Raw genomic sequence first — 16205 nt, forward strand, 5'->3', positions numbered from 1 at the left:
AGGGGTGCTTTATGAATTGAATAGTATCGATTGAACAAGCCATTCACCAACATTATTTGTAATTGTCGTGGAGATCTTATTTAGTAATTATGTGGTAAATTAGAGAAGAAATTACTGATTTTATATCTGATAAGGATGCCATTTAAATGTATAATATAATACTTTTGTATGAAACTTTGTTGGTATATTAAGTATTTTGAAAGCTAAAAAAATTTAGCAATCTGGATGATAAAATAGCATCTGTTAAAGGTTACTTTGTATACATTTATATATTTTTTAAATTCTGAAATAAATATACATTCACAGAAAGTTGCAAAAATAGTACAAAGGATACATTTAAAAATATTTTTGATATTCATTTTAATTCTTTGCTGTAGAATTCTTAAGTTGTATTTTAATAGTCATTGGTTAAGATGCTTAATTGTCTATCAAGTAACATTAGAAATTGAAGCCTTTTATATTAGGAAGAGGCATTTTAGACTAAAATTTAACTTTACTGGCAAAGAAAACATTATTTTTATGCCTCAGATTTAATTCAATACTATGGAACTTAAGTTGTGAGCTTTTAAGTATGAATGGAGCTCAAAACTAACATTTTTGTGGCCATGGCCATGTATATAATAGTTACTTTGAAGTTTTTTGGCAGTTTTCATTGGAATAGCTCAGGCTTTAACCTCATGAAATAACTAATTTAATGTGTGTGTGTTTTCTATGCAGTATCAGTTTTCCAGTAACTTCAGCTGGTCAGGATGACATGTGTTTATCTAATTCTGGAAGAGATGATTCCGAAAAGCCTCCTGCTAATTTGGATCTTGTATCTAGGAAGAGATTTCATTGTAGGCTTGACGAAAGTGACCATGTTCCTCCTGCCAAAAAAAGTTCACTCACTTTAAGAGACGATTGTCAAAAATATACCTCTGAGGTAAGATGGTATCATTAAGCAGGTAAGATGGTATCATTAAGCAAGTAAGACGGCCGTATTGCAACGGATCTATTTTTCTTTTTCCTTTAGACTCTTTGTATAAAGATAGCTCTAATACTTTTTGCCATAAATAATCCAGATAAAACCAGTTTTGGATTTTTACTTTCAGCCAGTTCTAGGTGAAAATTGATGGATATTAATCAGAAAACCCATTCCCAGCTCAGTGTCATTGGCTAAAAATTAAGCTGAAAGCATCATACAGATGTGGATCTTGGCTGTACCACTTAACAGCTGTGGGATCTTAGGCAAGATTCTTCACTTCTCTGAATGAGTTCCCTACTGTGTAAAATGGTAATAGTGATATCATCACTACCATTATCATAATGCTTAAAGCTTCCCGTTGCTCTTAGGAATAAAACCAGAACCTCTAAGGCACTGTTTTTGTTTGGCTGTTTTCTGTGTCTAATCTCATCTTGTGCTGGTCTCTGCCTCGCTAGCCATATTGACCATCTTTCAGTTTCTCAAATGCACCATACTCCTCATGTCCCAGGGCTTTTCTTTTGCTGTCTCTTCATTTATGAAACATTCCCTTGCAAAACACAGACTTCTTTAGCTCAGTCATCACTACCTTAGGGACGCCTGACAATACAGTGCAGATTCAGTTACCAGCCACTGTGTTGTAAGTTTCTTAAGCACCCTCTTGTTTTTGTTTCTGGTAATCATAAGTTACTACACTATAGAACAACACTATGGAAAAATTAGAATCTATATTCTCAAAGGGACAGTTGAAGACCAATAGTCCTTAGATGATAGTAGACAACAGAGGCGGTGTATTCTGCCATATCTGATAGGTTAAAAAATGGTATCCTGGAATAGTTTTTAATTTCTCTTACTATGAGTAAGGTTGAACATCTTTTCATATGCTTAAGAACCAGTTGTATTTCCTTTCCTTTGACGTGACTCTATACTCTTTACCCATTTTTCAATTGGGTTTGTTGATCTTTGTCTTGTAGATTTGGAGGAACTCTGTTTTTTATGTCTGTGATATGAGTTGCAATTTTTTTTTTCTCAGATTGTTGTCTTTTTAAAATTAATAGCTACTTTATTTATTTTTGGCTGTGTTGGGTCTTCGTTTCGTGCGAGGGCTTTCTCTAATTGCGGCAAGTGGGGGCCACTCTTCATCGCGGTGCGCGGGCCTCTCACTATCGCGGCCTCTCTTGTTGCGGAGCACAGGCTCCAGACGTGCAGGCTCAGTAGTTGTGGCTCACGGGCCCAGTTGCTCCGCGGCATGTGGGATCCTCCCAGACCAGGGCTCGAACCCATGTCCCCCGCATTAGCAGGCAGACCCTCAACCACTGCACCACCAGGGAAGCCCAGATTGTTGTCTTTTAACTCTACTTTTTGTGATTTTCTCATACAGACTTTTTTTGCTTAACTTTTTTTAAAATTTATTTATTTATTTACTTTTATTTTTGGCTGTGTTGGGTCTTCGTTTCTGTGCGAGGGCTTTCTCTAGTTGCGGCGAGCAGGGGCCACTCTTCATTGCGATGTGCGGGCCTCTCACTGTCGTGGCCTCTCTTGTTGCGGAGCACAGGCTCCAGACGCGCATGCTCAGTAGTTGTGGCTCACGGGCTCAGTTGCTCCGCGGCATGTGGGATCCTCCCAGACCAGGGCTCGAACCCGTGTCCCCTGCATTGGCAGGCAGACTCTCAACCACTGCGCCACCAGGGAAACCCCTGCTTAACTTTTTAATGAGAAAGTTTTCAAACATTTAAAAAGGTAGACTGGCTAGTATAATGTATCCCTATGTATCAGTCATCCTGTTTCAACATTTTGTCAGCATTCCATGCAGACATTGTTTCATTTTATTTTAAAAGTATATTTAGTGACATGGAAAAAAGATCACAGTACATCACTACATGCAAAACTAGGTCACTAGTTTAAAATAGGCCATTTAAAAAATGATAGATATACATTGGTGTGACTCAATATATAAGAAAAGTATGTCTAGTGTCTCTTGGGCCTGTTTGTGGCTTTTATTTTCTAAACTGTTTTCAGCATTTTAATGATAAAAAGTTGCTTATAAATAGCCGAAGTTATAATTTTAAATTCTAGAATGTATATACACCACACTCAGATAGACATGCAAATACTTTTTATTTTTCTGTAATCAGATATATCAGTCTTTTGGGGAATTCCCTGGCATTCCAGTGGTTAGGACTCGGTGCTGTCACTGCTGGGACCTGGGTTCGATCCCTGGTAGGGGAACTAAGATCTCGCAAGCCATGGAGCATGGCCAAAAAAAAAAAAAAATTTTTTTTATTAGTCTTTTTTTTTTTAATTTATTTATTTACTTATTTATTTTTGGCTGCATTGGGTCTTCATTGCTGCGTGTGGGCTTTTTCTAGTTGCAGTGAGCGGGGGCTACTCCTCCTTGTGGTGCATGGGCCTCTCATTGCAGTGGCCTCTCCTGCCGTGGCGCACGGGCTCTAGGCACGCGGGCTTCAGCAGTTGTGGCACATGGACTCAGTAGTTGTGGCGCACGGACTTAGTTGCTCTGCGGCATGTGGGATCTTCCTGGACCAGGGCTTGAACCCGTGTCCCCTGCATTGGCAGGTGGTTTCTTAACCACTGTTCCACCAGGGAAGTCCCTATTATCTTTTTATGTATAGCTTATGGAGTATGTTATATATTGAAGGTCTACCTTGAATTTAATATAAATTCTTTTAATTAATATTGATTTCTATAGAATTTATTTTGGTTTTAAGAACAGTGGAACCAACTTAATTTTCCCCAGATGCCTATCCGTTTGTCCCAGCACCATTTATTGAATAATTCATCTTTTGTCCGCTGATTTAAAATTCTACTTTTGGGGACTTCCCTGGCGGTCCAGTGGTTAAGGCTCTGAGCTTCCACCACAGGGGGCACGGGTTCAATCCCTGGTCAGGGAACTAAGATCCTGCATGCTGCATGGTGTGGCCAAAAAATAAAATAAAGGTGTATTTTTTAAAAAATAAAATAAAATTCCACTTTTGTCAGATATTAAATTCCCATACATATTTGGGCATATTCCTGAACTTTCCTTTCTTCTTCATTGATTTACGTATTTGTTCTGGAGCTAGTATCACACTGTTTTAATTATTGTAGCTTTTAAGTGCTTTACTATCTTAAAAAGGGATAGTCTGGGGGCTTCCCTGGTGGCGCAGTGGTTAATGCAGGGGACACGGGTGCCAATTGGCGCAGTGCCAATGCAGGGGACACGGGTTCGAGCCCTGGTCCAAGAAGATCCCACATGCCGTGGAGCAACTGAGCCTGTGCGCCACAACTACTGAGCCTGCGTTCTAGAGCCCGTGAGCCACAACTACTGAAGCCCTCGTGCCTAGAGCCCATGCTCCGCAACAAGAGTAGCCCCCACTCTCCACAACTAGAGAAAGACCGCACACAGCAACTAAGACCCAACGCAGCCAAAAATAAATAAATAAAATAAATTAAGAAGAAAAAAAAAAAGGGATAGTCTGTCCCTCTCCCCAACCACCAATACAATTTTCTTCTTTTTCCAAGTTTTTCCTAGTCGCTTATGTTTTTTTTTTTCTTGGCTGTGTTGGGTCTTCATTGCTGCACGCGGACTTTCTCTAGTTGCATCGAGCGGGGGCTACTCTTCATTGCGGTGCACGGGCTTCTCACTGCGGTGGCTTCTCTTGTTGTGGAGCACGGGCTCTAGGCACACGGGCTTCAGTAACTGTGGCTCACAGGCTCTAGAGCGCAGGCTCAGTAGTTGTGGTGCATGGGCTTAGTTGCTCAGCAGCATGTGGGATCTTCCTGGACCAGGGCTTGAACCTGTGTCCCCTGCATTGGCAGGCGGATGTCTTAACCACTGTGCCGCCAGGGAAGTCTGCTTATATGTTTTAAAGTTTATATTAATTTCAGAATTAGCTTATTCAGAGCTTAAAAAAAAAACAAAACCCTATTGGTACTTGTGTTAGGATCATACTAAGTTGACAGATGAACATAGAGAAAATTGACATCATAAATGTGATGTTGAATCTTCCTGTCCAGAAACACAGTGTGTCTTTCCAATTGTTTAAGACTTCTTTTGTGTCTGTCTCTCAGGGGTATTTTAAGTTCTTCTTCATATAAATCTGGTACATTTCTTATTGGATTATATCTAAGAATTTTATCTTTTTTGTTGCTATTATCATTGAATTCTTTTTAATCTAGAGAGCTTTACTGAATTACCCTCATTTTGTGTAGTAATTTTTCACTTGGTCTCTTGAGTTTTCTTAGTAAACAGTCATATCATCTGCAAATATAATTTTAATTCTTCTCTTCTACTTTTTAGACCTTTAATTTCTTTTTTTCTAATTATATTGGCTAATACAACTTAAAAAAAATCAGAAAATAGTCCTAATAGTGGACAACTTTTTCTTATTCCTGATTTTAATGGGAATACTTTCAGTGTTTATGAAGCGGGATGCTGCCTTTCGGATTGCAATAGTTGTATTTTACGGTGTTAAGAAAATTCCTGTCTGTTCAATTTTATGTTTTTTCAAAGAATGATATTATTGGACACTTTTCCTACAAATAGAGAGATGATATTATTTTTCTCCTCAGATCTGTTGATTTTTATTAATATGTTTTATAATATTAAATCATCTTTGTATTCCTGAAACAAACTTTTTTTTTTTCTTTTGGCTGTGCCTCGAAGCTTGTGGGATCTTAGTTCCCTGACCAGGGATTGAACCCGCACCCTCAGCAGTGGAAGTGTGGAGTCCTAACCACTGGACCGCCAGGGAATTCCCAAACAAACTCTATTTGATCGTGATGTTTTAGTCTTTTGATGTGCTGCTAAATTATGCTTGTCATATTTCATTTGATATTTTTGCACTGATTTGAGACTGGTTAGTTGGTATCATTATTATGCTTGATTTATAAAAGGCATTTGGAAGCTTTCCCTCTTCTGCTATGCTGTGGAATAATTTAAATAATAGTTGCAGTGTGTTTTTCATAAATGTTTGGTAGAATTCCCATAAAACATGTCTGACCCTAGTGCTTTCTGGGAAGTACAGGTTTTCTTTACTTAAGAAAGAAAGAAGGAAATAAAATTAATTTTATTTGACAAATAGATTTCTAATTTTTTTTTGTAAATTTTCTTAAAACAGGTGTGTTCAAAGGAATTAATAAATGTTTTGGAGAAAACAGGTGAGTAAATAAATTTTAATGTGATTGCATTTTGCTGAGTACCCCTGATTATTTTTGATATATCTTGTTTAAATTTGGGATTGAAGCAGAGTTTTGCTCATTTTTCTCTAAGAATCACTGCTTTATTATTAGAAGTTTTTCTTCCCTTCTGAGATCTTAGATTTGGCACTTTGGTGGCCATGAAAAACTACTTTCATCCTGTATTTAATAGAAAACGATATGGCTCCAGGATTTCCTGTAAAAGCTCAACAACTACATTTGAGGAATTAGAAAGCTGGGTATTAAGGAGTTTTTATAGGTCCTTAGCTTTACCCTTTTTTGTTTTTAATTAATTTTTATTGGAGTATAGTTGATTTACAATGTTGTGTTAGTTTCTGCTGTACAGCAAAGTGAATCAGTTATATATATGTATAACTGATACATACGTATATGTATAACTCCACTCTTTTTTAGATTTTATTCCCATATAGGTCATTACAGAGTATTGAGTAGAGCTCCCTGTGCTATACAGTAGGTTCTTATTAGTTACCTATTTTATATATAGTAGTGTGTATATGTCAATCCCAATCTCCTAATTTATCCCTCTCCCCACCCTCCGCCCTTTCCCCCTTGGTAACCATAAGTTTGTTTTCTATATCTGTGACTCTATTTCTGTTTTGTAAATAGGTTCATTTGTACCATCTTTTTAGATTCCACATATAAGCGATATCATGTGATATTTGTCTTTCTCTGTCTGACTTAACTTCACTCAGTATGACAATCTCTAGGTCCATCCATGTTGCTACAAATGGCATTTTTCGTTCTTTCTTATGGCTGAGTAATATTTCATTGTATATATGTACCACATCTTCTTTTTTTTTTTTTAATAAATTTATTTATCTATTTATTTATTTTTGGCTGTGTTGGGTCTTCATTTCTGTGCGAGGGCTTTCTCTAGTTGCGGCGAGCGGGGGCCACTCTTCATCGCGGTGCGCGGGCCTCTCACTATCGCAGCCTCTCTTGTTGCGGAGCACAGGCTCCAGACGCGCAGGCTCAGTAGTTGTGGCTCACGGGCCCAGTTGCTCCGCGGCATGTGGGATCTTCCCAGACCAGGGCTCGAACCTGTGTCCCCTGCATTGGCAGGCAGATTCTCAACCACTGTGCCACCAGGGAAGCCCCATGTACCACATCTTCTTTATCCATTCCTCCGTTGATGGATATTGAGGTTGCTTCCATGTCATGGCTACTGTAAATAGTGCTGCAATGAACATTGGGGTACATGTATCTTTTCGAATTATTGTTTTCTCCAGTTATGTGCCCAGGAGTGGTATTGCTGGATCATATGGTAGCTCTATTTTTAGTTTTTTTAAGGAAACTCCATACTGTTCTCCATAGTGACTGTACCAATTTATATTCCCACCAGCAGTGTAGGAGGGTTCCCTTTTCTCCACACCCTCTCCAGCATTTATTGACTGTAGATTTTGTGATGATGGTCATTCTGACCTTAGCTTTACCCTTAATTAGAAAGTGATCACTTTTTCATTTTGCTAGTTTAGGAAATATTTATGGAGAAAGCTTTTCTAAGTCAAAATATATTGATATGACTATTTTACATCTGAAGGTAGAAGCTGTTGCCATAGCTTTTAACCATTATAATATTCCTAATAGTCCACTAATTTTTAATTTAGCTTACTCTTGTTAGGGTAGGTTCATGATAGAATATCATGAGTTTTCTTCTTCAAATATTGCAATTTAATTGGATGTATTAATTTCAATATGTGTGCTTACCATTTATTTTCTTTTTTGAAGGAGAGTCTTACAAGGGACAAGGTATCTTCCCTACCTCAGGAAACACACATACAATTCCAGAACCTCAGAAAGAGCAACTTGAACCAACTTTTCAGAGTATCAGATCTAAACCTCTTGATAAAATAACAGATACACAAGAAAAGAATACATCTCAGTTACCTCAGGATGAGATAGTGGTGTCTGATAAGGAAAAAAGAACTTGTGCTGCTTCTAAGTCTGAACAAATGGATAGCATCACATCGTCTTCAAAAACCCCACTATCCAGGTATCATGAGAAAATCTTTAATAAATGTTTCTCTCTCTCCATTTTTCTCTCTCAGTGGATAAATATTACCTATATGGAATAGGAGTAACATGTATAACGACTAAGTCCAGTACTAAGGATGGTGTTTTGTAATCATACCCCTCTGTTAGAAATGTAAAGGGAAGGGGTGTCACCAAAGGAAATACAGTAAGGTCAAACACTTTCGGAGGACATTGCATATGACAAGAGCTTAACTTTAAGTGCTGAAACTTTGATTTTAGATAGAAAATCTTTAGAATTTAGTATTGCACGCTTTCTTTTCCAGATTGTTCATGGTTATTATTTTAATAATTATTTATTCTACCGTACAGTAGCTGCCAGTGCAGATGTAGATGGTCTGAGACATAAGGCTAATATCAGAAGTAGCTCTGGGGGTTGTTTTATTGAAGTCCCAAATACTGTGTGCGTTTTTCTCTCTTGTGGCATACCGAAAAGGTAAACCCTGGCTTTCTCCCTATAAGACTAAGTGTGGAATTTAAGCCCAAAGCCAGCCTCTCCCACATTATTTCCTCATACTCTAGAAGTGAGTCTTCTGGGTTATGGATAACTATTGGCTTGTCAGCAGCATTCAAGTCATTAACGTGGAGTTGGTGAGTTGGAGAGGGAAGACATGTACTAGCCTCCACTAAAGGAAAGTGGGGGAAAGGACATGTATAACTTGAAAAGGCATATTTAACGAACCTGTTATTTTTGTTATATAAACTACATCTTTTCTGGCGTAGAGATGTGCTGAAAATAGAATGAGGGTAGCATCATGGGGGTTTGGGTTAAAACAGTTGAGAAGCAGTATTCTAGAACAAGGGTCAGCAAATTTTTGGGGTAAAAGATCATGTAGTATATATTTTAGGCTTTGTGGGCCATATATCTCTGTCGCAACTACTCAGCTACTCAACAGATATGTAATCACATCTTTTTACATATATGGTTACATATTACATATGTGGTGTGTGTATATATAATATACCACATATGTGATATGTAACCATATATGTAAACAGATGAGCATGCTGTGTTCCAGTAAACTTATTTATAGAATCAGGTGGTGGACTTCACTTGGCCTGTGGATCATAGCTTGCTGACCCCTGCTCTAGAGCCCTTCTACTCAAAGTGTGGTCCTGGCACCAGCAGCAGGGACATCATTTGAGAACTCAGTAGAAATACAGGACTCAGGCCCCACTTCCCCACCAACTCAGTCAGAATCTTCATTTTGATAAGATCCCCACGTGATTTGTATGCCCTTCAAGCTTGAGAAGTACTGCTCTAGAGTAAGCTTTGACCTTTGTCACAAATATACATCATGGCAGAGTGATATCAGTACTTAGTGTATCAGTATTTAGTAGGTGTGCCCCTCCTGTGGTATCACATGTGCCATTTTAGCATTCATGGAAAGAAGTTGGCATTAAGAATGTGTCTTCCTGGACTTCCCTGGTGGCCCAGTGGTTAAGACTGTGTGCTTCCAATGCAGGGAGCATGGGTTCGATCCCTGGTCGGGGAACTAAGATCCCACATGCTGGGCGGCATGGCCAAAAAAAAAAAAAAAAAAAGAATGTGTCTTCCTGGATATTCTTGAATATCTTTACATTTGCATTTCTAGACCTGGCAGAAGACCCCTGGGATTTTTGTCTTTAATATGTTCAAAGAATAGTTTGGAGTCTGATGAACCTACTCAGGTTCATAGCAAGAAACGCCTGAAACCTCTTATACCTGTATCAAGACAGAATCTGAAAAGATCTAATCCGCTCAATACAAGCCAGGAAAAAACTCAAGAGTCCTCTGATCTTCCATCTCCAAGTGTTGTTGTTAATACTCAACCTAAAAATATTGATAGTTCAGCAACTCAGGTATGTGATAACTACTCTTTGTTTGTTTATTTGTATAGAATGGGTTGGATATCAGACTCAACTAGGAAAAACATGGCAATTGTTATTTTCATCTGAATATCAGAAATAATTGCAGAGCAACTCCACTCCATCTCCTCCCTATCCTACCCTACTGTACTGGAAGAAGATAAGGTGTTGAATTAGAAAGTTACAGCTAGTTTAATATAGAGCCATTGAACTAACCATAAATAGACACTTAATTGCCATTCCTTTACTGCAAAGACCCTTCTGACCTGTGGAAGCAAAACAAAGCAGTGCTTGCATTTTATTTCCTTTGGGGCAAATGTCATGACACCTACAAAAATTCAAGGAACAGTAAAATTAGAATTCGTTTGCATGTTTCATTTCTGTGCACTCTGAAGCTGTGATAGCAAGTACTGGGGCAGAAAATTTTGTGAACTTGTATCAAAGACTTTGGAAGAATATTGGGGTGACTTCAGATCTCAACAAAGAAAAGGCTGGTGACCATCTATTGGACAGCATGAGCCTCAAAGGAAGGAGTCCTTTTGTAAAGAACATTTTTAACGTTTTAAAAATATTTTAAATTATTTCTTACAACTATATTCTGAGACCAGGATTGTATGAGTCTTTATTATTACTGCCAAATTACTCTGGAGAATAGTTGTAATTACCAGCAGTGTAACAGTGCCAGTTTAATCACATTCTTGCCAGCCAGAGATATTACTCTTCAAAATACATTTGTTTTTCTTATTTAATACAATGGTGGGGGGGTGGTGGAAATGTCATTTCATTTTTAAAATTTGCATTTCTTCAGTTATTAGTAAGTTGTGTTCTTTCCCATATATTTACTAGATTTTCTGATTTTTTTTTTTTTCTTTTTTGTTCCTATCTTCTGCTGATTTATAGGTTTTGGGATCTTACTGGTTTTCTTACCAATTTGTATGAGATCCTTATGTATGTAAATAAGCCATGTACCTTTTAGCTCTTTACTGCAAGTATTTTTTCCAAGTTTATTTACTTTTTTTAAATTTGGAGGAATTTTTATTATACATAACTTTTCAATGTTTAGTCAAATCCATTACTTGTTTCTTTGCAATTTGTTAAATTGCTTTTATAATGAAAAGTTTTTCTCCAGAGGTATAAAATTTTAAAACTTTAACTCTGTTCATGGTTATTGACTTTGGTATGTAGTGTGAGGGAAGAATTTAAACTAAATGTTATTCTCAAATTGCTACTTCATTTTTTTGAGTAAGCAATATATTCCACATGTCTTAAAATTCATAACCTACAAAAGAGAGTTTATAGTAAAAAGTTTCCCACATCTGTCCTTTAGCTTCCTAGTTCCTCCTTTCCACAGGTATTTGGTATTATCAGATTTTGGTTTACTTTTCCAGAGACATTTTAATATACACAAATATAAACATTTTTCTTCTTTTTTACATAAATAATAGCATATCGGTCTCTGCTTTGCTTTTTTCACCTAATAGTATGTCTTGGAGACCTTGCAAAACAGTAGATAAAGGGCTTCCTCCTCTCTCTTGCTCTCTTTAAAAAATTTAAATTATTAACTTCTTATTTTGAGATAACTGTAGATTCACATGCCGTTGTAAACAACTATACAGAGACATCCCATCTGCCCTTCACCCAGTTTTCCCCAGTGGTAACATCTTACAAAACTCTCCTATAATATCATAACCACTATATTGCACTGCTACAGTCAACATACAGAACAGTTCCATCACCACAGAGATCCTTTGTGTTGCCCTTTTATAGACACACCTACTTCCTTCCCGCTCCCCACTCTCTCTTTATCTTCCGGCAAGCTGGTTGCCATTAAATTCATCATTGCAAGAATGTTATACGAATGGAATCATATATTTGGGATTGGCGTCTTTTCACTCAATGGTAGTTCCCTAGAGAGTCATCCAGATGATTTTATGTATCAAATAGTTTGTTTCTTTTTATTGCTGAATAGTATTCCATAGTATGGATGTACCAGTTTTGTTTATTCATTTACCCACCAAAGGACATCTAGCGCTTGCTTTTATGAATAAAGCTGTGAACTTTTGTACACAGCTTTTTGCGTGGACATAAATTTTCCTATTTTCAGGACTAAGTGCCCTCATTATTTTTAATGACTACATAATATTCCATTGTTTGGATGTACCATAGAGTGATACTGGCCTCACACTGGTAGGCATTTAGGTTATTCCTACTTACTTGCTATTTCAAACAATGTGGTAACAGCTAACTTATAAATGGACGGTTTTTCACATTTATAGGTTAAATTCCTGGAAATAGAATTGCTGGTCTAAAGGAATGATTATTCTTTTGCCAGACACTGCCTGATTGTCCTGCATAGGGATTATATAAGTTTCTGTTCTTATCAGCAGTGTATGAGAGGGCCTTTTTTCCTTACATTAGCGTATTATCAATGTTGTTCATTTTTGACATTCTTCATAGACTTAATGAACACATATGTCTGTGATACAGGTTGTAAATTTTTTTCCCTCTATGGCATTTATCTTTTGATTTTGTGTATGGTGGTTTGTGCCATGCAGACATTTTTTATTTTTACGTATGTGAATTTATCGATCTTTTATGGCTTCTGGCTTTCATGTCATTGCTTCACACTCTCCCCAACTCTAGGATTATAAAAACATTTTCCCATGGTATTTTATAGTAGATTTTTAAAAAATGTTTTTACATTTAAGTTTATTGATTCATCTAGAATTTATTATATATTGGTGAAGTATAGGTTTGACTTTTCCTTTTTGTGAGATAGTTATACAGTTGTCCAACATTATTTATTGGATCATCCAACTTTTCTCAAATTTTTTTGGAGATATCACTTTTATCAGATACTAAATTTCCATCCATATGTGTTAGGGATATTTCTAGTCTTCTATTTCATTGATATGTATGTCTGTTCCTTTGCCAATACCATGCTGTCTTCATTTTTTCTAGATTTATAAGTATGCTAATTTTTGATAGGATTGCTTTAATTTCTTATATTTCCTTACGTACTGTTCTGTTTCATGGGTCCTTCTATTCTGGTCATTAAAATGTTTTCATTATCGATTTAATAATGTTATGTTTTTCAATATTATTTTTTTCACAGAAGTTAGGGTAAAGTAATCATGTGTAAACTACAGTTAACCTAATCATGTTTAGTGTTGTATATTTGTTGATTTTAATTTTATTATTATAACGAATGCTACAAAGGTTATCTCTTACTATGTTTAGGATTATTTCCTTAATATAACAGCATAGAAATGAAATTATTGGGTCAGTGAGTATAAACATATTTAAAACTCATAATATTTATTGCTATATTGCTTTTCAAACAGATATCGATTTAGAATACCACTATCAATATATAAATGTTATACTGCATACTTATTTTTATTATCTTTTTAGGTTTCTTGTAATCATCCCTTACCGAAAGGAGAATGTAAAGATGTCCAAAACCGGCAACCGGAAGAGGAACCAATGACAGTCTCTGAATATTTCTTTAGTGATATCTTTATTGAAGTGGATGAAACAGAATAAAAGTCTTCTTTTTTTTTCTTTTTTTTTTTCTAAGGCTAGGATTTCCACAGTCAGTTATATCAACAAAGCAGTATCTAGCAAAAAGCCTCACTGGCAATTTTTCTTTAGGTTGATTTTGAATATTTAATAGGCTTGATTTGAAGCTTTTATAATCAGTGAAAAACATTGCTGAGGTTCCTTTCGTTCTGATTGATTCAGCATTTTGGAAATATCAAGCAATTAAGACTGCTTTCTCAGACAGAAATAACAGCTCTTGTTTACATTTTGACTCTTCCTGTGTTGAACACACATGGACATCTTGGAATGTTGTGGATAAATGTCTCTGTATAAATCACAGTGCCGACGTATTTGGAGATGGATTGTAGTTAACATTTAGCAAACCTTTTGTGAAGGTTTTTTTCTGTTTGTTTAGGGTTTTTTTGTTTTTTTGGATGGTGAAGGCCTTTTCAGTTGCCTCTAAGTGTGTGAAAGGAAATTGTGAAACTCCACTTTAGTATGGTAAATGTTAAAAACTTTTCTATTATCAGCTATTTGACTGAAAAATGTGTATTTTTCTAATTCGTGTTGATGTAACATTAGTCCTAATTGAAGAACTAGTATTTAAACTTACTATTTATAAAGATAAAACATCAAAAAGCTTATTTATTTTTAAATTTTTTATTTAAAAGAATATTCAGTTTTAATTATTTTTACCCCTGAGATTATGGGTAAAGAAATCATTAACAAATTTATGTTTGTCTCCTTTCCCTCTTTAATTTTAAAGGTATTTAAAGTGATAAAACTAAATTGTTTGGCTAGTATATACATTTTGAATACATTTTTTTCTCATAGTTTAGTATATTGACTTTGTACTGTGAATTTTTTGTTTTTCTTATTTCTTGGATAATCTCAGGATTTGTATGGGGAAAAAAACCCTTAACTTTATTTATGAGGCAAATTTCCATACAAAACTCTGTCTCCATTACACACACATATGCTCACATACACACATTCCTTCTTTAAAAAACAATTTCTTGGTAGTTTTTTTTCCCCCATTAAATTCTCCATAAGGAACTAAGTACTTAGACCTTTATGCACAGAACATAATTGTGATGTTAAAAACAGAAAATAAGATAAGACTTTATTAAGTCAGTGATTATCTTCAATATGAATTTAAGGGTTGGTTTCAATTTTGAGATTTTGTGATTTACATAGGTAATTCTGTTACCCACCCAAGCAAATCTTTGGTGGTTCAAATTAAACTTCTGAAAGAACAGATTTATTCTTTTATTTGAAAAGCCTTCTGGGTTGATAATACATTAGATCAGGAGTCAGAAACATTTTCTGGAAAATATTTTCGAGTTTGTGGGCCAGATGCCCTCTGTGGTAACTACTCAACTCTGCCATTTCAGTATGAAAACAGCTACAGGCAATACTTAAATGATGGACATGGATGGGTTGGGTTTTTAGTTTGACCCATACATTAGACAGTAGTTTTCTTACCTTAAGGTGCTGATGTCATTACCTATGAGATATTTGTCACTGGAGTTATGAGTTGTGCCTGACACTTAAACCCTTGATTGCATTATGAAATCAGTATTTCAGTTGGGAAGATATTTTAATGTCTAATTATGTTTGTAATTTGAAAAAAATGGTGGCTAGTTTTCAAGTTCATTAGTAAAGTTGGATTTGGCTTGGCAAGTATAACAGTAATCCTAATTTATGAAAACAATTGATATTAGAGCATTTCTTATTCATTGCTTTACAGTGAAATTTGCAGTTTAAACTTTTTTGTCATAAAGGAGGATCTATAAGGAAATTCTCTATAGATATGCAGTTATTTATTTCATGGGATTAATATGTCATAGAAATCATGGTAGCAAATCACATTGCTATTTTAATGCCCTGTTTTTATAAATTTTAAAAATCTCATATTCTGAAAAGGCTTCTTTCATTTAGTTCATGTTAGTTTGGGTGTTAGGTTGTCATAGCTAAACTATTATTTTATCCCTTGTTCAATGTTACATTTTAACTTTGTTAACATCTGTCTCTTGTTCATCTACAATGAGTTAATTTTATGGAAGATGTAACTTCTTACTGTATAAAGGATAATTTTATCTTTGGGCATTCATTGTGTTAGAGAATCAAGTCAGACAACTAAATTATCCTACTATTATATCCTTAAAACTACTCTTGGAAAAAAAAACTTAGTCAGTGTATTTACCTTACAAGGTGGAAAGACTTGTTCACACCTGTGTTTAATGTGACTCATGTAAAGATGATGTTGTGAAGAATTTGTATTTTATAAATCTTAAAAGAGATATGTTTAAAGGTCTTTATTTTTTTCTTGACTTTTCCTCCTGAACACTTACGTCTTAGCAAGTGATCAACATGATGGCTTCAAAGCCTAATTGTTGGTAAATGATTGAGGCACAGATAAAAATATGAATATCCACTGTTTACCACCATGTTTTTTGAAATAGAAGTGACCATGTATACTATCTTGCTTGAAGAAGTCTTTGACAAAAAGCAATATCTGTCATTGTAAATTTTCTTGTTCTAAAGAAAGCAGTTATATTCTATAGATGTAAATTATGTAAATAAAAGTTATTTTATATTA

The 16205-nt window shown here is 35.6% G+C and overlaps 1 protein-coding gene across 5 annotated transcripts in view; it reads left to right on the top strand.

The window, feature by feature from the left end:
• The window catches only part of BDP1 (B double prime 1, subunit of RNA polymerase III transcription initiation factor IIIB), an 88348-nt gene extending 72143 nt beyond the window's left edge, over nucleotides 1-16205 (top strand). For all 5 annotated transcript variants that reach the window (XM_007175951.2, XM_057540100.1, XM_007175952.2 and 2 more), the window contains exons 35-39: nucleotides 718-922; nucleotides 6082-6121; nucleotides 7910-8174; nucleotides 9808-10054; nucleotides 13475-16205. In XM_007175951.2, the coding sequence (XP_007176013.2) occupies nucleotides 718-922; nucleotides 6082-6121; nucleotides 7910-8174; nucleotides 9808-10054; nucleotides 13475-13606 (889 nt within the window). In that variant the 3' untranslated portion in view covers nucleotides 13607-16205. The remainder of the gene's footprint in view (nucleotides 1-717; nucleotides 923-6081; nucleotides 6122-7909; nucleotides 8175-9807; nucleotides 10055-13474) is intronic.

The sequence above is a fragment of the Balaenoptera acutorostrata genome, chromosome 2 (assembly GCF_949987535.1).
Source record: "Balaenoptera acutorostrata chromosome 2, mBalAcu1.1, whole genome shotgun sequence".
In the NCBI taxonomy this organism is placed as follows: Eukaryota; Metazoa; Chordata; class Mammalia; order Artiodactyla; family Balaenopteridae; genus Balaenoptera; species Balaenoptera acutorostrata.